Source organism: Diceros bicornis, chromosome 2 (genome assembly GCF_020826845.1).
Source record: "Diceros bicornis minor isolate mBicDic1 chromosome 2, mDicBic1.mat.cur, whole genome shotgun sequence".
Classification (NCBI taxonomy): domain Eukaryota; kingdom Metazoa; phylum Chordata; class Mammalia; order Perissodactyla; family Rhinocerotidae; genus Diceros; species Diceros bicornis.
Genome location: NC_080741.1, coordinates 18611564 through 18633430, shown reverse-complemented (window position 1 = coordinate 18633430; position 21867 = coordinate 18611564). Strand labels below are relative to the sequence as shown.

The 21867-nt window shown below is 45.0% G+C and overlaps 1 protein-coding gene across 1 annotated transcript in view; it reads left to right on the top strand.

The window, feature by feature from the left end:
* The window catches only part of LOC131412840 (serotransferrin-like), a 59052-nt gene that overhangs the window by 4736 nt on the left and 32449 nt on the right, over positions 1-21867 (top strand). The window contains 13 exon segments of the mRNA XM_058552963.1: positions 3138-3249; positions 4039-4215; positions 4968-5115; positions 5894-5949; positions 6477-6655; positions 7432-7609; positions 8830-8984; positions 10318-10408; positions 11002-11043; positions 12935-13093; positions 15440-15584; positions 16771-16835; positions 20375-20559. Coding sequence (XP_058408946.1) covers positions 3138-3249; positions 4039-4215; positions 4968-5115; positions 5894-5949; positions 6477-6655; positions 7432-7609; positions 8830-8984; positions 10318-10408; positions 11002-11043; positions 12935-13093; positions 15440-15584; positions 16771-16835; positions 20375-20559 — 1692 coding nt within the window.

Here is a 21867-nt window from a genome sequence, read left to right as displayed (position 1 = left end):
TAAAGTGCTACAGTAAAATAATCCTGACCCTGCTTCCCAAACAATAAAAGGACTCTGCAATACAGTGGCTCAGACTTCCCTCTTCCCTATTTAGATATTACTATTTAATATTTTATGTCTATATTTTTTAACCCCACAATATAAATACTTCATGTATTTGTAGACACTATATATAAATATATGTGTGTGCATGCGTTTGTATGTGCACGTCTGTGTGTATGTATGTATGACTGTGTATACACACCCAGAAATTCAGAAAGAGGGAGAGAGAGAGAATATTTGGATTTACCTACATTTTTGCCCTTTAATCTGTTCACCATTCCTTCTCATATTTCAGACCATTCTTCTGAGAGATGTTTCCTTCTTGAAATATGTCCTTTTTGTGATCCTTTAGAGTCAGTCTCTTGCTGTTAAACTCTCTCAGTTGCTTTCTTGTTTGTTTTATCTGAAACTGCTTTAATCTCCTCCTTATTCTTGAATGGTAATTTTGCTGAATGTATAATATCAGTATGACATTTTTGCACTGTTTTAAGATATTGTTCCACTGTCTCCTGACTTCCATTGTAGTCTTGAGAAGTCTGGTGTTATCCTGTCGTTCCTTCAATCATCTTCTCTCTGGACAATTTTGAGATTTCATTTCCTTGATCTAGGATGTTCCACAGATTCATTATAACATTTGCAGTTGTGGAAATCTTGGTACTTATCCTGCTTAGGGTATATTGGATCTGTGGAAGCATGTTTTTCATCAGTTCTGGAAAATTTGCAGCCATTATCTCTTGAAATACTGCCTTTTCTTCAGTCTCTCCATTTTTGTTTTTTAATTCTAGAATTCCAAGAAGACACACGTTAGGCCCTCTTTAAACTAGCCTCCATATCTTTTAATCCTTCTTTCATCATTTCCATCATCCGCACATCTTTTTGGCAGCATCCAGGATAAATTCTTCAGATATAGCTTCCAGTTCACTAATTCTCACTTTAAACAAGTCTAATAATTTATTGCCCATTCATTCATTTTTTTTATTTCAACAGTTATATTTTTTGTTTCTAGAAGCATGTTTAAACAATTTTTCTTTTTATTCCTGATAATTTCCTTTTCTATGCTTATCTGTGTGATTGTAGCCTTCACTTTGCACATAGAACTAAATACCTCATAGGTAGCTCTTCTCCATTGCATCTGACAGTTCCAACCTCCACAGCGCTTGAGGGCCCATGTCTGTTGCTCTTGTTGATGCCCACACATTGTGGCTCACCTTCTGCTGAGTTTGGTTATCTGCACCTGGGAGGTGATGCTTGATTTTCTTCTCCTGCTGGTTCAGGTTTCTCTCAGAATCCCTGCTGCTCTAGTGGGCCCCATGAGTTAGGCCTTGGCTCCTTGGTTCCTGAACCCCTGAGATTCCAGTGATTCCTGTCCAGGATCCTGGTGTCTTGGCCAAGAAAGCCCCCACCTCACTGCTCTGAGAAAAGCTCTTGTTCATTTGCTTATTTATTTCTGTTCTGTGGTGTGTGGGGTGGGTGGGGAGAGTCTCTGGAGGTTACACCCACCTTTTGTGATACCAAGGAAGCCACAAAGATTGTTTCATATCTAGTGTGTAGTTGTGGAACAGAAAGGTCCTTCACCAATGTGAATGTATTTAATGGCACTAAAATGTACACTTAAAAATGGTTAAATGGTAAATTTTATCTTATGTATTTTGTTACAATAAAACAACAACAAAAACAACCCCAACATTTAAAAGAAAAGTTTCAGCTAGACAAACATATACTTTGGCTTCCATTAATATTTTATTTCATTTAGAAATACTATTGTCTTTTTTTTCTTCTTTTTTTAAATTTATTTTTTTATTGAGGTAACATTGGTTTATAACATTTTATAAATTTCAGGTGTACATCAGGAAATACTATTGTCTTATTACTTATCTGTAACATGACACAGATTATGGAGCTATATTTCCTGCTTTGTAATTTAATCAATAAGAACTATTCATAGAGTACTGGCAAGGGCTTCTAGAAAAAAATCATTTCAATTAAAGATATTTGAAGCAAGAAAAAATGCAATAAAAATGTTATTAAGTGTCTATACAAGAGACAGTGCTTCTCACTTTAAGAGAAAATAAATTCTAGACCTAGTGGGAAGCCACCTATAATATTTCAAGGAACTATTGGTTTAAAGATGAGAGTTAGTAGAAGCAGAAATTAAAAAAAAAAAAAAAGCAGCAAGTAACAGTGTAATGGAAGAAATAAACCCAGACTACCTAGATTCAAATCCCAGCTCCATGACTTACCAGCTATGTGGCCTGGGGAAGTGACAAACTTTCTGTGCCTCTGTTTTTAAATCTGTAAAATGGAGCTGAGTTGGACAGTGGTGACCTGTGATGTGTCTGAATAGTCCATTAAATGAACAGTGAGCCATAATAGAAGTAATAATCACCATTCAACCCTTAGTTCATAGTATAAACAAGAAGTTAAACCCAGAGAAAGTATCAAATCCTTGATCAAAAGACTCTTGCAGTTGTCGGGACCCAGGACAGGAAGGAAAAGAACTGAGTACTGAATCAGAGTGGAGACAAGTGTCTTCAAGGCTCCCTTCCCCCATAAGGAGGGCTTCACAGAGCGCCTTAGGAAGACCTCAGCAGAAGGCCCAAGATAAAGAGGTCACCAAATGAAAGCAATTGGGCTCGCAATGTAAATACGTGTAAGAGCACGGCCAGGCAGGCAGCCCTGAATCCTTGCCTGCAACCCCCTTCAGAGCCTGTAGTGCACAGGCTGTGCACCCCGTCTGTTGTGGGGAGGGCAGCTTTCCCCCATGAGGCCTCCCAGGTAAAGCTTCTGTAATTCAGGTCGATCTTGAAAGATCACACATAGGTTTCTGGGCCAAGAGCCAGATTCCTCACTGGGAAAAGAGAAAAATAATCCATTCCTTCCTCTGTGTGAGAGGAATAAGAATATGGTGGCCAAATTCCCTCACCAGAGAGGTGGAGTCAATTGAAGCCCATGGTGTGGTGCACGGTTTGGCCAAGTTGAGGGTTCTTCTGGCCACAGATCCAAAAAGTTCCGCCAGTCACCCCCACCTGCCCTGGTTTAGGTGGGCCTTCCTCGGAAGTGAGGGCTTCATCGGGGTCTGATCTGTTCCCTTTCAGGATAATGAAGCGGATGCTGTGACATTGGATGCAGGTTTGGTGTTTGAGGCAGGCCTGGCCCCTTATAACCTGAAGCCTGTAGTGGCAGAGTACCATAAGTCAGAAGACGGTGGTAAGTTCTCCCTGGGGATTCAGAAGGGAGTTTGTGGCCCTTGTTCTCTTTTGGTAGACACTGAGTCTTGTCTTGTTCAGGCAGGTAATGGAGATTAGATACTGAGGAGCATTCCCCATTAGGGAGAGAGTGCGGAACGAGGGGCCCTGTTATTCCCCACAGGTGCAACTCAAGGCCTCTGGGTCTTGGGGCTAGTTGAGGACTGGTGCTCCTGACACTGACCTCCTAAGCCAGGAAATGTGCTCCCTGGAGAAACAGTGCAGATGGTGTGCACCCTGACCTGAACCATTGGGCTTTAGAGCTGTACAGAGGAGTCCTCCAAAAGGTAGATGCCACACACAGGGGGAGAGACCACACGGAAGCACACATTCAGAGCCCCGACAGCCCTGTGTCTCTTCTGAGAGCAACTTGACTGTCCCTGGGCCTGTGTCAGGGCACAGGAAATACTGAGAGAGGGTCAGGAATGTGGCCTCTATGCCACAACCCTAGTTTCCCGGTGGGCTTGGGTTGGGAGATGTAGGCAGACACTCTGCAAGGCCAGAATAGGCAAGAACATTTGGGGCACATGTGCATGTGGCTTTCTTGCCCCTGAGTTTGCCTGGAGGCTTATTGTAAATGTTACTCTCTGGTCCTTTCTTTCCCCTGCAAGCCTAGGAAGGTTTTTCAGGTCCTCCCTCTTTACGACCCAACCCAACATAAGTGTGGCCTGTGAGTTACCCTTCCCTACTCAGGCGCCCAGCAGTGATGAGCAATGTTTCCCTGAAGCCCAGATTGAGGGTCTTTCTGCAGGTAAACAAACCCACTATTATGCTGTGGCTGTGGTGAAGAAGACGAGTAACTTCCAGCTGGACCAGCTCCAAGGCAAGAAGTCCTGCCACACGGGCCTTGGCAGGTCTGCTGGGTGGAACATCCCCATTGGCTTACTTTATTGGCAGTTGCCTGAGCCACGTGACTCTGTTCCGAAAGGTAAGCAGGCAGGAGGGTGAGTGCCCTCAGGCAGGCATCTCTTCTTCAGATGCCCTCACAGGCCTCACTGGGGTCACTCAGACACAATCAGGGGGTCATGTATGATGACTTTGGGGGTGGAGTGGGGAGGTAAACCAGCTTTAAACGGGTAGCTCTGCTGCACCAGCAGCCTTGGGGAGTGTCAACTGAATCTTTTCATCTCTGAGCTTCCAACACCCCACCAGAGGCTGTCCTGAGCGGTGCGGGGAAGGGCACGAGGCTCAACAGAGGGCTTCAGTCAGGGCTAAGGCTGCTGGGCCCTACTGTCCACTTCCCTGGGGTGCTTTCCTGTCTGTGATCAAGTGTGTCTCATTCTCTTGGAGGCTTCTCTAGTGTACATCTGCTGGCCATGAGCTTGGCCTGCACCTCTCCATGTGGGTCTCCCATCTCCTGAGCATGGCTCTCAGAGACCTCTCTTTGAGTTGTTCCAGTCTGACAGGCAGGGAAGGGGGCTGACAGCAACCTGAGACAGGTCTTGGTTGGTGGCAGGCACAGGCCTTGTTCTCACGGAGGAAGGTGGGAAGACAAGGGTTAACTTTCCCTTTTCTGAAACCCTTGATCTTGAAGAGTGAACACTCAGAGGGGCAATCTGGGACTGGGTGTGCTGGTTTTGTTTTGGTCACTCTCTGTTCCCGAATGAACCTGAGCTGAAGCTGTAATTTCCTCTGGCCAGTCTGCTCATACCCTGTGCTCCATGTCTCTGTGTTGAGCAGCAGTGGCCAATTTCTTCGCGGGCAGCTGCGTCCCCTGTGCGGATCGGACAGCCTTCCCCAACCTGTGTCAACTGTGTGCGGGTAAAGGGACGGACAAATGTGCCTGCTCCAACCACGAACCATACTTTGGATACTCGGGTGCGTTCAAGTAAGTGAGACCAACTGCTGCCCCATGGTGGCCAAAATATCCAATGTCCTCAGGTTGGGAGACCCTCCCTGGCCCACAGCAGAGCCCAGCCTGCAACAAGGGCATCCAGGAAGCCTAATCCCCTCACAGTGACTCAGTGATATGGGTGGGATTCCCCAGGACAGGCTAGCGCATGCTCCCTTCATGTGACGTTGACAAGGAAGCCCCTCCCTGGGAACACTTTCTGTCTCCCCACAGCCCTCAAACCTGGCCAGTGTGTCCTTTCAGTGGAGTAGGCAGAGCCTGAGGGGACAGGAATGTCCCTAGTGTCTGGGCCATTCTTTAGTGACTGACCCTCAGCTTTCTATTGCAGCAGTGTCATAACCATGCACTGGCCTCTCTCTTACCTCCCTTCACCGCCCCTTGCAGACAGCTCATGCAGCTGATTTCTTGCTCCCTCTTTTCCCTTTGTTATATCCTCAAGTTTCACAGCCAGCCAAGGGCACCTTTCCTCCCTCAGGAGACACTATTCCTTTATTCTCCATTTCAGAAGTTTGAAAACTCTTTTCTGTATTAAAATGTCTTCAATGCTTTTTTGCTGCTTTGAGGCACATGGTGAGGGACCTCCAGCTCCTGTGGGCTCATCCCCCTCATCTTGGTGGTGCCCTGGATATCAGCACCCCACGGTGCTTCCTCAGCTGTGGGTCCGAAGGCTGGACAGGGTGTGTGATCAGACCCTCAAGCCTGAGGAGAAGGGCCTGCCCTGCAAGAACCCTCCTAATGTGTTTCTTTCCCACAGGTGTCTGATGGAAGATGCTGGGGAGGTGGCCTTTGTCAAGCACTCGACGGTATTTGGTGAGTGATGGAAGAATTTGCAGATCCCCTCCAAGCAATGGGCCTTCTTTTTTTCCTGCCCCCCTTTTCATGCTCAGTAGTCAGACATGAGCATAGTGTGTTCCTCCTTTATCATTGCTTGGGTTTTTACCTGTGCAGAGCTGTGAGCCTGTGGGGTCCCCATCTGGACTCCTGGGCCTCTTTCCATCATTCAACCTCCTGGACACAGGGACCCTTCCTCCTGGTCAGTGTTGCCACAGCAGAGGATTGGGGGCAAGTCTGGCCAACCCTGGCCTGAAGTCTGCCTGCTGAGATGAGACCTACTGTGGGGTGTGGGGCAGTCACCCTTGCACTGGGCATCAGAAGTTTCTCTGCCTGTAACTGGCTCTGTGATCTTGAGCAAGTCAGTTTCCTTATGTTCTCAATGATTGCTCCAGGCCTCTCAGCTCACACGTTTTATGATACAATGGGATTGCAAGGGAAGGGGAGGGGGCACCACACCTCATGGTTCTGCCTGCAGTCAGCTCATGTGGGCTTTCCTCCCCCAGAGAACCTGCCACAAAAGGCTGACAGGGACCAGTATCAGCTGCTCTGCAGGGACAACACCCGGAAGTCAGTGGATGAATACAAGGACTGCTACCTGGCCAGCATCCCTTCCCATGCCGTTGTGGCCCGAAGTGTGGATGGCAAGGAGGACTTGATCTGGGAGCTTCTCAACCAGGCCCAGGTACCAAATCCACTGTCCTCCTTCCTGCTTGGATTTGGGACATTTTCCTTTATTCTCTTCTTGCTACTGTAGAAGTCCTTCTGTTTTCAGGAGACAGTGGGAAGCAAGCCACACATCATCCTCTTGTCTACAAGTGCCCAGCAGGGATTCCTTCAGAGTCGCAAAGATCCTAGTCCTGCATTATCATCTGCCAGACCCTTACATTCTGGACTAGTGACATGAAGATGCTCCTTATTGTTCTATTCCATTTCTTTCCATATAAACCAGGCTTTCTAGGCCAAGGGCAAACACCCTCTCCCCCATGAGGCCTTCCATGACCTCCCCAGAAGGAAATGATGTCTCTCCTGATGTCCCTCAGCCTGACTGCTAGGGAGCTGCACGCATAGCCGGCTTTACTTCCCTAGAGCAGCGGGATGCCAGAACTGAGCCAACTTTCTCTTGTCCAGCCCTCTCATCTGTTCATCAAGAGTTTAAGTGGTAATCACTCAGTGTCAACCTCTGAAGGAGATGCATTTCTTGCTCTCAGTGAGCTGTCAACCCAGCCAGGGAGACAGGCACAGAAACACATTCAGGGAAATAGAGTGCGGTGTGGCTCCAAGAGGGCTGTGAGTGGAGAAGGTGCTGGCTGGAAAGAGCAGGCCTGACTGCCCTCTCTCCTAGCATTTGAAAATTCCATGGTGTTAATTTAGTTTTTGGGGGATATTGTTTTTCTTCATTCCATTTTGCAGACTCCTTTGTCGCTGTAGCCATTCACTATTGTGTTTTACTATAAACAGGAACATTTCGGCAAAGAAACATCTGGAGACTTCCAGCTTTTCAGTTCCCCTCATGGGAAGGACCTGCTGTTTAAGGACTCTGCTCACGGGTTTTTAAAGATTCCCCCTAAGATGGACACCTGGCTGTACCTGGGATATGAGTATGTCACTGCTATTCGGAATCTAAGGGAAGAGATACGTAAGTACTCAAGAAGGATCATGTGACCCTAGGAACTTGGAAACCTGGTGAGGGTGGGGACCAGCAATAGACTCTTTCCAGGTACTGAACGCCTGCCCTGACGTTCCTTTATCTGCCCTGCCTCTGCCACCCAGTATTAGAGGGATGATAAACGGCGTTAGTCATCATGAGATGGGCCTGGACATCACCAAAGGGCATCAAAGGAAATTCATGCTTAAAATGACTTGGATTGATATCAGCATGATTTCTCTTGCATAAATCAGGGCTGCCCTGCCCACTTGGTGAAGCCAATTAGCCTGGCACAAAGTAAGTCAAATAGAATGAAACTACTACAAACTTGTACATCTGCAGCCAGTACTGTGGGCAACATGTGCCATAGTGAAGCTAGAGCTCTATACAGGTCAATCCTGCTCCTGAATTTCATTGGGGGTGTGTCTGATCATTCATTCATTCAACAGACATTTATTGACCATCTAGCTATAAACTGTGCTAGGTGCTGGGCATACACACATATATTAGATTCTGCTGTCATGGAACTTTCTCACCAGTGGAGAAGATAAGTGTCCAATGAATAGTCACTCGATTGAAAGATCAATTAAAAATGAGAGATGTACTCAGAAGAAGGAAAAAAAAAACAGAACAAAATATCATGGTCCTAGGAAACCATGTAAACAAAGGAAAACAGGTGCTGGAGTTGAGGGAAGGCTTCCCTGGGGAAGTGACTCTCGAGCTGAGTCTGCAAGTTGAGCAGTGTCCATTTATTCAGCAGACATTATTGCGCTGGCCTTGAGCCAGGCACTGCCCTGAATAATGAGGGTGCCATGGAGAACAAGACAGGTGTGGCCCTTGCACTGGCCAGGCTTATGTTCTCCTGCAGGGAACAGACAATAAACAATGAACAAATAAAGAACAACAGCTCAGGTGCTTAAGCGCTATTTCAAAAAGAAGAGGAAAAAACTAACCTGAAGTGATGGAGTGCCCAGGGGTTGGGAAGGAGGGTTGGCTTCTCAGAAGAAATAATTTTAAGCTAAATCTAAATGATAAGAAGTCAAGCAAGAGATTGTTATTATCTTTGCTTTCTAAGAGATTAATTCCTTGAATGAGACCTGTTGGTGTGTTGCTGACAAATTCCAGCATTTGCCTGAAGACAGTAACATTCATAACCGGCAGGCAACTTCCGGGACCTCTTCTTATCTCTGGTTCTTTTTCTTATGCCCTAGGCCCAGCCATCCCAAAGGATGAATGCAAGAAGGTGAAGTGGTGTGCAATAGGCCACCATGAGAGGGGCAAGTGCGATGAGTGGAGTGTAAACAGTGAGGGGAACATAGAGTGTGAATCAGCAGAGAACACCGAAGACTGCATTGCGAAGATCGTGGTACGTCACTTCTGCCTCCGTAGGGCAGCGTCCCTGCCACTGCCGCCTGCCTGTCCTGAGGGCTGAATGAGCGTTCCTGGGAATGATGCAAAAACCAGGGTTCCCAGGCGGCTTGCCCTCGCTGTGGGAGCCCAGCCCCATGAGAGTTTCAGTACTTTCGAGTGGGTGGATCCGAAAGGGCTCCTCAGGGCTCCGTTTCCTCCTCATGTTACCACATCGTGGAGCGCAATCTGAGCAGTGTCTGCTTAGGGGAGGCGGGACTGCGGGGTGGGCGTGCCTGAGACCCACAGTGTGCCGTGAGGAGTGTGATAGGGCCCTGTGGGTTGTGCGAGCAGGAGGAAGTTTAGCTTTGTTGATCACAAGAGCATTCCATGTTTGCTTTTTGAATTTTGAAAATCCTGAACGACGTAAAGAAGAAAATAAGATGTACTTGTAATCTTCTAACGCAGAGAAAATCCTGTTAATTGGGATCATAGCATATGCACAATTTACTACCCTTTTTTCACCTGATATCTAGTGAGCTTTTCCCATGTCACAAATCATTTTTAGAAAACATGATCTTTTAATGTTGTAACCCATTTCATAGTTGTGGATGTGATGCAATTTATTTAGCCTTTTATCGATACTATCCATAACATCATTTAGTCTGTTTCTATCTTTTTGCTATTATGAATCATACTTGAATGTTTTTGCCCACTTCTACATTTATAGTGTCCCACATATCTGATTATTCCTTTAGGGTGTAATCCTGGAAAATTGCCAGGCCCAATGGAAAACTTGGCAATCTTTTTGAATTTAAGCATTTCTGTAATCCAGGGCTTATTAAGTCTGAGAATAAGGTCATTTGAGTGTATTTTACTCATTCACTAAACACCTCATCTGCACCAAGCACTGAATTAGCACTCAGCCAGTGTGGCCCAGACTCGGGGCTGGAGCCCCCATCAGGAGGTGCTCTATTCCAGACGAAGCCTTGAGTCCCTGACTCCACTCATCTGTCTTACAAATGAGAATTCTTGGTGTCAGAAAGGTGTTGTGGGAGTGTCTCTGGGTCAGTGTGTCCTATGAGAGGACATGAGGACTGAATGTGGGTCTTTATTCCTGACTAAACTAAGCAGGGCACCCAGAGTTGATCATCAGTTCATCATGGTTTGGGTGAAAATGAGAGTACATTTTGTTTTCTATGCCTGACTGATCCTTCAGAGGTCCACAACTAGCATCTGCTATCTCGCCTTCATCACCTGTGCTGGGAAGGCTGCTTCAAAGATACTGCTGGAAGGGCAGGTGGGACAGGAGATGGCTCTCTTCATCTGCTTGATGTGCTGTGTCTTTGCAGAAAGGAGAAGCTGATGCCATGAGCTTGGATGGAGGCTTCATCTACATAGCGGGCAAGTGTGGTCTGGTGCCTGTCCTGGCAGAGAACTATGGTAGGTGGAGGGGGCACCTCTCAGTATTTTGTTTCCTCTGGGCCATGGAGAGAGGAGATGGGAAAAGCACAGCCTGATTCATACCACATGGGCCATAAAACCCTAGCTTACTGAGTACCTCCTACTTCCTAGGCTCTGAGCTCCCCCTTCCCTAATGCACACAGTTATCTTGAAGGTTTGGATCTTCTATCACACCTTCCACCAGGAGAATTGGAGGCTTTGCACTGGGAAGTCCCAGCTAAAAGTGACTGCGCTGCATAGGACAGCTGGGATTCCTGGCAGGTCTTCTTGTTTCCAAAACTCACACTTCTCCTATTGCCATGGTGCAAGGATTCAAGTATAGTTGGCAGGGATCACTGTGGCCACAGGACAGACAGGGCAGGACACCCGACATTCCCAATTTTTCGCTAAATTCCACAGGCCAGTGAGCTAAAGTGAACTTGCATAATCCAGAGAGCCTGGACTTTTTGGGAATTGGTGATATGTAGATAGTTTTCCTGGCTCTTTTTATTCTGAGCTACACAACATAGGAAAGGCATGATTTCCAATCTATAAATGTGTGTTTAATGACTTCTTCATTTTCTCTTCTCCAGAAACTGATCATGGCTCCGAATGTGAGGAGACACCGGAGAAAGGTGAGTTGGGATTGGAAACCTCATGAGTTAAAAGGTAAGTTACCGGGGCCAGCCGGGTGGGGCAAGCGGTTAAGTGCGCGCTCCGCTGTGGTGGCCCAGGGTTCGCCGGTTCGGATCCCGGGTGCGCACTGACGCACTGCTTGGCAAGCCATGCTGTGGCGGCGTCCCATATAAAGTGGAGGAAGATGGGCATGGATGTTAGCCCAAGGCCAGTCTTCCTCCACAAAAAAAGAGGAGGATTGGCAGATGTTAGCACAGGGCTGATCTCCTCACACACACACAAAAAAAAAGGTAAGTTACCAGGGCTGGCCCAGTGGCATAGTGGTTAGGTTTGTGGGCTCTGCTTTGGTGGCCTGGGGTTCGTGGGTTCGGATCCCACTCATCGGGCCATGCTGTGGTGGCATCCCATATACGTAATAGAGGAAGATTGGCATGGATGTTGGCTCAGGGACAATCTTCGTCAAGCAAAAAGAGGAAGATTGGCAACAGATGTTAGCTCAGGGCCAAGCTTCCTCACCAAAAAAAGAAAAAAAATTAGTAAGTTCCCATTTTGTGGGGGAAAGGGTAAGGTAAGTTTAAAATTCAAATCACTAGTAGATAGGGCAATAGAAGACACCAATTTTTGAATGCAAAAGAATCATGGAAGGATAGTAATGGATAATGATGGTTATTCCATTTTACTTGCCATGACTTGCACACATGATTTCTCATTTAATCCTATAAGGTAGATATTGTCATCCTCTAAGCATGTATAAGAGGACCAACAGCTCAGAGAGTTTACAAGTTTCCTAGGCTCCTAAATCCAGTAAGCAAATCCACACTCTTCCTACTACTCTCGACTACCTTGCATTACATGAGGCTTGCACAGTTTTAGATGAGGGTTAGTCCAGTTAAGGAGCCTTGTGTATATGTGCCTGGCAGGGCTGACGAGAAAGACTCCCACAAGCAGATGTGAGATTCATGCACCTAGATTTCTAGGAGCATGAAATTACCCAGCCAGGGCTGAGCTCAGGAACCCAGGCCAACCCGGCTCTCACCCAGGGCTCTGGCTAGGGGTGGATCTGGAAAGATGGGGCAGCAGCAAGACAGGACATCTTACCAAGGTGAGCACTGGGCTCCAGAGCCCCTGTGTTCAGACCTTGCAGCCATTAGTGTGCAAGTCTGTCCTTGTCACTTTTCCCAGTTACAACCTCCCAGCCTCTCCCCATCACCCTAGGAGCCAAGCTCTTTAGCTGAAAATAGACCCATTCTTATTCCATGTACAATAAGACATTATCTATTTTCTGTTGGAAACCATTTCTTGAATTAATAACATGGAAAACTGAAATCATGGGTTTATGTTCTATTCCCAGTTTTAAAGACTAGCATGTATTCGCTGCTAAAGATGGCAGCTGACTTGATGTGGGCAGTTTCCATTTCACATATTTATTTTGATGCAAACCTGTATTCTCCTTATCACAAAATATCTGGCCAAAATATTCCCTGTGGTTTATTTGTCATTTCCTACTCTTTCCTAATAATTGTTAATGTATAAAATGTTGGAGTTACATGTACTCTTCAGTATCCATTCCTCTGATATTCCACAGTGGAGGGTGAGTTGCTGGTTTATAAGTTTAGTGGCTTTATGCATTTGGGGAAGGGTTACACACCGGCCATTTCTCTGATGATAAATGTATTCTTACTATTTTGTTTTTTAAGTTTAGATTAATCTCCACCTGACAGAGTGACTTGTACTTTGCCTCAGTCAGTTATTGGGAAGACCCTTTCAAAGAGAGAAGGAATGATTTAGGATAATTTTGCCTCCATAGGGAGAGGGCAGGCTTTGATTGTAGACAGACATCTGGAAGGCCCAAAGGTGTTAATCCTTCCTTTTTTGGCATCTTTCTTTTAGGGTATCTTGCTGTGGCCGTGGTTAAGTCATCATCGGGTGCTGACCTCACCTGGAACTCTCTGGAAGGCAAGAAGTCCTGCCACACCGCAGTAGATAGAACTGCCGGCTGGAACATCCCCATGGGCCTGCTCTACAACAAGATCAAGCACTGTGAATTCGGTGAGTCCCGGCAGGACGCTGTGGTCAGTGCCAGGCTGGAAAGAGGTATACTGGGAAGAGAGTGGTATGGTAAAAAAAGGCTGTGGCCCCGGTTCTATAGTAGTAAAATTTGGTTAAAGTGAACCTCAAGGAAATATCTAAAAGGGATGGTAGGACTGGGGAGGTGCATCGGAATGGTTCTTTTTGATTGCACATAATGGATTAAGTGAATATACGTTTACTTTTCTCTCTCATGAAAAAGACCAGAGGAGAGCACTCCATGGCTGGTATTGTCACTAGAAACCCAGGCTCCTTCACTCTTTCTGCTCCTCCATTCTGAGCATGAGGCCTCCATCTTCAAGGTCACCCATGGTTGCCATCACATCCATGATCCAGACAGCCTCAAGGAGCAAGGAGTAAGGGTAACTTGAAGTATATGCCACCTGCTATCACCTTATTAAAGGAACCATGCAGGAAATTTACTCAAATTACTTCAAGTAACTTCTCATTGCTCAGAACTTAGGTACATAGTCAAACACTGCTGTAAAGAGTCTGGGAAGTGTCGTCTTTTATTTGGGCATGTTTCTGCCCAAGTAAAACAGATCTTTGTTCAAAAAATTAAAAGTAGAACTACCATATGATCCAGCAATTCCACTTCTGGGTATTTATCCAAAGAAAACAAAAACACTAACTTGAAAAGATATAGGCACCTCCATGTTCATTGCAGCATTATTTACAATAGCCAAGATATGGAAACAATCTAAGTGTCCATTGATGGATGAATGATAAAGAAAATGTGGTGTATGTACAATGGAATATTATTCAGCTATAAAAAAAGAAGGAAATATTGTCATTTGTGACAACGTGGATGGACCTTGGAGGCATTACACTAAGCGAAATAAGTCATAAAGAGAAAAGCAAATACCATATGATCTCACTTATATGTGGAATCTTAAAAAAAAAGGCCAAGCTCATAGATACAAAGAACAGACTGATGGTTGCCAGAGGTAGAGGGTGGAAGGTGGGTGAAATGGGTGAAAGAGGTCAAAAGGTACAAACTTCCAGTTATAAAATAAATAAGTCCTGGGGATGTAATGTACAGCATGGTGACTACAGTTAATAATAGAGTATTGCATATTTGACAGTTGCTAAGAGAGTAGATCTTAAAAGTTCTCATTATGAGAAAAAAAATTGTAACTATGTATGGTGACGGATGTTGACTAGACTTATTGTGATGATCATTTTGCCATATATTCTCAATATCAATTCATTATGTTGTACATTTGAAACTAATACAATGTTATATGTCAATTATATCTCAATAAAAAAATTAATGGAGAAGAAATTTAAACAAAACAAAACTAGATCTTTGTTACTAAAGAACAAGGGAAAATGGCTACGGGGTGGACAGCTACAATCCCTGTCACAGGGCTTTCTAGGCAATATAAGTGTGTAGGATCCTCAGGTCTCTTTAAGATCTAGGCAGTCTCACCAAGTGACTGCCCAGCGCCCAGGCCCATTTGAAGGGGTGGAAATCAGTTTATTCTCTACGTCCTCTGAATATCTTCATCTATAAGCTTAGTTCTACCCCCTAAAAATCTATGTGTAAGTTCACCACGGACAAATGTTTTGTAATGGTTCTTATTTACTCTTCCTGAGTACTTCCTCCCTGCCACCTCCAAATATGTGCAATGCTTTAAAAAGAGAGGCCTCTGAAGACACTTACGAACCAGACAAATCCTGTGGGAAGGGGACTTGGAGACGAGGTCATGTTTCTGCACTGGGGTGTTCTCTGACACCAATTTGACAGGAAGCAAAGTGTGGGTGGGGAGACATTCAGAAGTTCTGTCTCCTCAGCAGCAAGGGCACCACCTCTGCTCTCCCAAGCCTCCTGGCAGTCTCATAGCCATGGCAGACCAGCTGAGCTGTGGGTACAAGTCCTCAGCCCTTTCTTGCGCTTGGAGTTCTAAGTTCTGTTATAGGCTCTTCTAATAGATGGCAGAGGAAGGAAACATCTGAAAACAGATGGCACAAGTTCAGGGAGTGAGACCTTCCATTTTATCCCTTTTATATCAACTTTCGTGTCATTTCCATCTCTTCTCTCTTTAGATAAGTGATGACACTATCAGGGTGCCCATGGAATCCTCTCCACCTGAATTGTAATGGTCACTAACTTCTATGCTCAGCCTCAATTAAGTTTCCTTTTAAAGCCTACAGCCTGGCAGGTCCTGAGTTGGTGGCTGGTCACAGAATGAATGAGTTATGTTCCATTGATCCTGGGCCATACACACCTGTTATGTGTTAGATGAAGGCCACTCATATTGACTCAGTTAGGAAGAGCTGACTTCCTCTTGTCCTTCCACACAGATAAATTTTTCAGTGAAGGCTGTGCCCCTGGATATAGGCGAAATTCCAGCCTCTGCTCTCTGTGTATTGGCTCGGCAACTGCTCCAGGAAGGGAGTGTGAACCCAACAACCATGAGAGATACTATGGTTACACAGGGGCTTTCAGGTGAGTCTTATAACCCTGATACAAATACAATAACCCCAGCCCTGACAAGATTCCTTTTTAGGAACTAAGTTGAAATTCTTATGTTCCTAGCCTGTTAGTCCTGCATGTGTTACGGTACCACATTCAGCAAACATATGTAGAGCCCTGTGTAAAGGGGCATCCAGGCCCCTCCAGGATACTGTCTCCAGACCTGGCTGTCATAGACAGCAAAGACTGGCAGTATGGTGCAGATTAGAAGTTCTTAACAGAGGGTGATTTGCCCTCTGGGGGACATTTGGGAGTATCTGGAGATGTTTTTGATTATCCAGTGGGGTTGAGGAGGGGAAGGTGCTACTAGCATCTAATTGGTGGAGGCTGCTAAACATCCTGCATGCATAGGACAGCACCCTATAACAAAGAATTGTCTGGCTCAAAATGTCACCAGTGCCAATGCAGGGAACCCCACCATAGTTGAGTACAGGAGTCAGGAGTCTGGCTCATGCTCTTCCAGGCACTTTTGGGGAACCTAAAACTATACTCCCCTGGAAATATACAAAAATAAAGTACATGATTTCTACATTCCAAACTACAACTCTATTTCATGGGGTGTTTATCATTTTTATAGAGACACCTGTGCACCTTATGACTTTATTGCTTTTTAACTATCCTTTCTGATTCAAACCTGTTACTTAGTAGCTCATGAATCTATCAACTGCACAATGATGGTGGCATTGTAATTGAACTTCTCAGTAGGGAAGGAAAAAACAAAGGTTATCCCAATTCCCCAGTTAGAACCACCTTGTGAGTTAGAGTAAGTACAATTTACAGTTCACAAGTTTCCAATTTTACAAAGTAGAATGTGAGTAAGGAATCACCTTGCTGGAAAAAACTGCCCTCTAATATCAACACTGTTGATGCTGGGAGAATGATGTAGCTCTGTTGGAGAAACTGTGCCAAATTTAGGATTTATTGTGTGGAACTGAGATTGTATAACTACAAAGCAAATCAGAGGTTTTGTTTTCCTTTTCTTTATTACTTACATTAGTAATATGTAAGATTAATGATAACAGTAGATTAGTGATAGAATGGGAGTCACAATTGCTGATATCAGATGGCCAGCCCTGGATCTATAAGGTGGCCCTCCTGAATGACAGATGTGTGTCTCTCTGACCTCCTCTCTTCTCTCTCTCTGCCCGGTACTCTGCAGGTGTTTGGTTGAGAAGGGAGATGTGGCCTTTGTGAAAGACCAGACTGTCAGGCAGAACACTGACGGTACGTGCACATGCTCCTCTGTCCCTGTAAATCGGGGTTGCTGGGTTCACTTGTGTTCAGGATGGCTTTGTGGAAGTGTTATGGACTCTGTCAGGCTCCAGAGCTCTGATTCTCAACCTTTTTGTTCAGTGAAGAGAGAAGTCTTCACCTGCGTAGGCAGAACAGTAAGGACCATGAGGTTCCAGTGGCCCTAATTCTCTCCCAGGAACCCTCCCACAGGTGCAGGCATTGTGCTGCCTGTCCCTTAAATACTTCATTGCACATTTCCTAAGAACAAGGACAGTCTCTCATATACCTACATTACAGTTACTGAGATCAGGAAATTTATATTAACGTGGATTTAATGCTTATGTCCACAGTCCATATTCAAATGTCAATCATTCCAAAAGGTCCTTTATAACTATTTCCTATATTTCTTAGCACTATCCACTGAGAAGACCTAGAGACAGTAGCACACTAGTAGGAATGCGCACCAAGATCTTGGCATCTAGAACCATTCTCGAATAGAAGGAACCAGGGGCCCTTGGAAAAATAGCTAATTCTAGGGCTGGAGCAGGAAAAATATAAGATGAGCCTGGAACATCATGCTGAAGTGCTCAGAGTGACGGGACATGTCAAAGCACATGGGAGCCATTTTGAACCACCTCCCACTGGCCAAATCTGAGACATTTTGAATATTAAAAGAAATAATAATAGTAATAAGAGATAATAACCCATTGAATAAAATAAGAATACAGGAGTCCCTCCTGATTAAACAAATGAAGATAAAAGGAGAGATCTTTCTTATTGTACAACGCTAATAAATGTAGAAATAATTATAAAGTTAAAAAACTATCATTTGGCAACCAAGATAGTAATAATTGATTAAAGCACAAATCATCAATGGGTACTAAAACTAGTGGATGAATAGTGGATGGCTGTGACATTAAAAAACAAAACAAAAATTTTAAAAAACGTTGGTAAGACTGAGCATTCCACCTGCCCCCTCTGTATCACTAACTGCTTATAGGACCTGCAACAGTCCAGGCAGTTATGATTTCCCTTTCTTCCCTCATTGACCCTTCACCCAACCTCAGATCTTTCCAGCAACTCATCTAGAATGAACTAGCTCAGCACCAGCTCCTCCAAGAAGCCTTCCCAGATGGCACACCTGCTTCCCACGACAGAATCCTCTGTCCATATTGCTATTATTATTGAATTCATCACATTCTATAATAAACTGTGGCCACAGAAACTCTTTGAGCTCTTTTTTCCACCTCTTCTAGTCCAACACTAACTATGGTATGTGGCACACAAAAGGTGCTAAGTACTTACTTGAAGGATTATTGGTTTGGCTAATTTTTTTTTCTTCCCTCCTATTGTTTTTGCTTTTTCCTATAAGGGTGGTCCTTTTTCCTGCTACCTGAGTGTCACTCTAAGACTGGTTCTCTGTCACCTCTTGATTTCTCTTGTACTCTTCTGAGTAGGGCTCTTCTCTCTAGGCCTCAACTTTCCACTCTTTGCAATGTCTCCAAAAGTCTTACCTCCTTGAGGGGAATTTAGAGAAGAGGCCTAACCTCCCATCTAAATAACATCCCAGGATCTCTATTTGCCACACGGTCATTTTTATGTACAAAGTACACTGGCCTTGCAAACTCAACCTATTTAAATCCAAACTCCTCAGATTTCTCTCAAAATCTAGTCCTTTTCGCACAGCCTCTGTCCCTACTGAGGACTTTTTTACATGCCCTGCCAGTCAAGCCTAGATTAGTCTCTCAGTCGATATGTTTTTGTTTCCTCAAAATATGCCTTCATTAAATTCTATGGTATGTTGTGATAAAGAAGAATCAGGATATCAAAGCATGTAGACTGTATGATCTAATTACTTGGATATGTGTCTGCATATCGTATGTCTGTAGAAAAAAGACTAGAAGAAATGCACCAATGTTGAAAGTGGATGCTGTGGGATTATAAGTGTTGCAAAATTTTCTTCCTTAAACTATGTAGCATTTTACAAATTAGCCACAGTAAACAACCATTACTTTTATTGCAAAGAAAAATTTTTATCATGCGCTTCTAGATGCCCACTGCTACCCTTCTAACCCAGACTGAATCACCTCCCATCTCATTTGTCTTCATTGTCCTATTTTAGGCCCTGGCTCACACATTAACATTGATTTCCATTCATAAGTCCTCACAGACCCACTTTTTCTCCCCCCTAAGCTCTGCACTCCATCCCACACTAAAGAGTAGTATGACCTCACCTGTTTAGCCCCACTGCCGGAGACTCTGTTTCAGTGCGGCTGTTCTCCTCACCCCCATTAGAAACACCAGGCATGCACCTGTTCCTGAGTCTTGCCAATGCCCTCCATCTGCCCGCAGAGAGGCATTCCTTTCTCCCCCTCTCAATCCTGTACATGTTATAAGACACACCTAAAACCTTGCCTCTGCCTGCCAGCCTTCCCTAATTAATGTACTCTCACTGTGCTGGTTCTGAGCTCAAACAGCATTTAGAGTGTGTTCCACAAAATATAAAATATTATTATCCATGCCCTGAATTTTTGCATTTGGTATGTGTGCTATTTCCCCCCTCCAATAAGATTGTGTCTTGCAGAGGCCTGAGAACATAGTATTGAATAAATGCTTAAATTACTAAGTAGAACAGGATGGGTTTGGAGAGAATAATGGTGGATTTCATTTGGAAGGTGTTGAGTTGGAGGGACTGGTAAGAAAGGAAAGGAGAAATGTTAGCAGGTGAATGAAAGTGCGTGCAGTGACTAGTGGGAGAGAGACAGGCAATTTCGAGTTTTCTGCTAGAACTAAAAAGTGTACATTTGGGGAGTGTAGTTACTTTATATACGAATAATACAGAAATCTTGTGATAGTTATTTCATGTATTAGTTGTTCAATTAAGTGATGAAAATTAAGAAAAAGATTGCAATCCTGCATTTTAGGAGAGAAGTAAAAACTGGGAAAATACTTGAGAATTGCCTCAGGATGAAGGAGCCAAAATCCTGAGAATGGGTGAGATTTTCTTTTTCAGAGAGAATACAGAGAAGATGAAGCAAGGGGCTGAGACAGGATATGGACCTGTGTACACAGAGGCATGTGCACGTTTTCATGTAGAACTAGTGCGAGTGAGTCAGATTTAAAACCCTGGTGCAATTTCCAAAAGGGCTTCTAGGGGAAAGTTCTTTTGCTTGGTGGTGCCAGATGGTATAGCACAGAGAGTGTCAACCAGCTTAGAGGGTCATGTTCTTCCTACACTGGAGCAAGAAGTCCAGATGCCTTAGAATCTAGTAGAAAGGAAGATCTTTTTGAACATCATCCACAGAATATAGTTCACTCTCCCCTGGCTGGGTGGGGCAGTTTGGAAGGGGCAGTCATTAGGAACTCCTGGTAAGTATCTCTTCTCCACATAACTATAACCCCAGCATGTGAACTTCCGTTGGCCACTGAGTCCAGGCCCTCCACGCACCAGTGGGTAAGTTACATTCCCCTAGTGAGGGCGCCTTGACCAAACCTGTCAGCTGTGGCTGATCCATCTTCTCTGCCCCCAGGAAACAACAATGAGGATTGGGCTAAGAATCTGAAGAGTGAAGACTTTCAGCTGCTGTGCCGTGATGGCAGTAAGAAGCCTGTGACCTCAGCTGGGGACTGCTTCCTAGCCCGAGCCCCGAATCATGGTGTAGTCTCACGGAAAGACAAGGCAGCTTGTGTTCGCAAGATGTTACACGACCAGCAGGTACAGAACAACCAGGGCCTCCCACCCTTTCTTCCTGGGTGGTGTGGATTATTTGGGAGAGTTCAGTGCTAAGTGCAGCCCATACTCCAGGATTCTCTTTCTGGGAGCTGGAATTGGGAGGCCGTGGATTGTGGAACTGGATCTCCCAGGCCTGGCTCTGCTATATCCCTGTTATGAGAGGTTCGGGGGATTCGATCGGAGACGTAAAAGAAACTTTCCACTCCAAACAAATGGACTGAAGGTATATTTTATTATATAGAGGATAGTAAAGGCGATAGTCCGCAAACAGATCCGAATAGGTCAAATAATAAGAGGGAAAAACACCAGCTCGATCGGAAAGGGAAACACCAGATCGGCTGAGATAGCGGCAGATTCGAATAGGTCATATAATAAGAGGTAAAAACATCAGATCGATCGGAAAGGGAAACACCAGATTGACTGAAGGGAAATGACACAAATCAACCGGAAAGAGAAACACCAGGTTGACCGAAAAGAGAACACATCAGATCAATTACTTTACAATAAATCAATTACTCACAACATCCACGCCCCACTGCCGGGAGAGGCCTGTCAATCGACACAGCTGGGCGGGAATCACACGTCCTGGGCAAGGCGTCCCTTCCACAGGTGGAACTCTCACCAAGCCTCGGTTTCCAGCAGTTTATATAAGCAGGTACAGAGTCTACAGAGCAAGCATTCAGTGTTCCCATGCACAAATGGTTATCAGTCGCATACGTGCACTGAGTCCCCTGGCTATTGTCCCAGCCCAGTAGTTGTGTACGTGCATTGTTTTCTCTGGTTATCATCCCAGCCCGGCACAGATGGCCAGTCTGTCCCAGGCTGCGGTGCCCAAAGGGCCTTGAAATTTTTACACATTGCAACTATCTCCATGGGAGAATGGCCAGTTCCCACCACGCAGAAAGCAGCTTTTATATTTCTTTTTGTGCTGGTGGCTGTAGGTCAATGGAGCGGCCAAACATGGCTGTACTCATGTCAAGATAATCCCCTGGTCACTGGAGATTAGTCCCCATCCGATCTGCATGTCCTCAGGTCCAAGAATCTACCTTCCTGCTCGCACCTGACCATGCTCTGTGGTACCCTCATTTTCCCTATTTCTGCCTTTTTTTAAACAAAGGAGACTGATCCCATGTCCCAGCCCTCCTTGATACAAGTCATGAAATGCAGATTTGTGTTTCTTTTGATTAGGCAGACTGAGAATCATTCCAACATCCAGAAAAACCCAGGACCCCTACTCTCACGGAGCTTGTCTTCTGGGGAAAACAACCAACTCAGGGCTGGCCTTGTGGG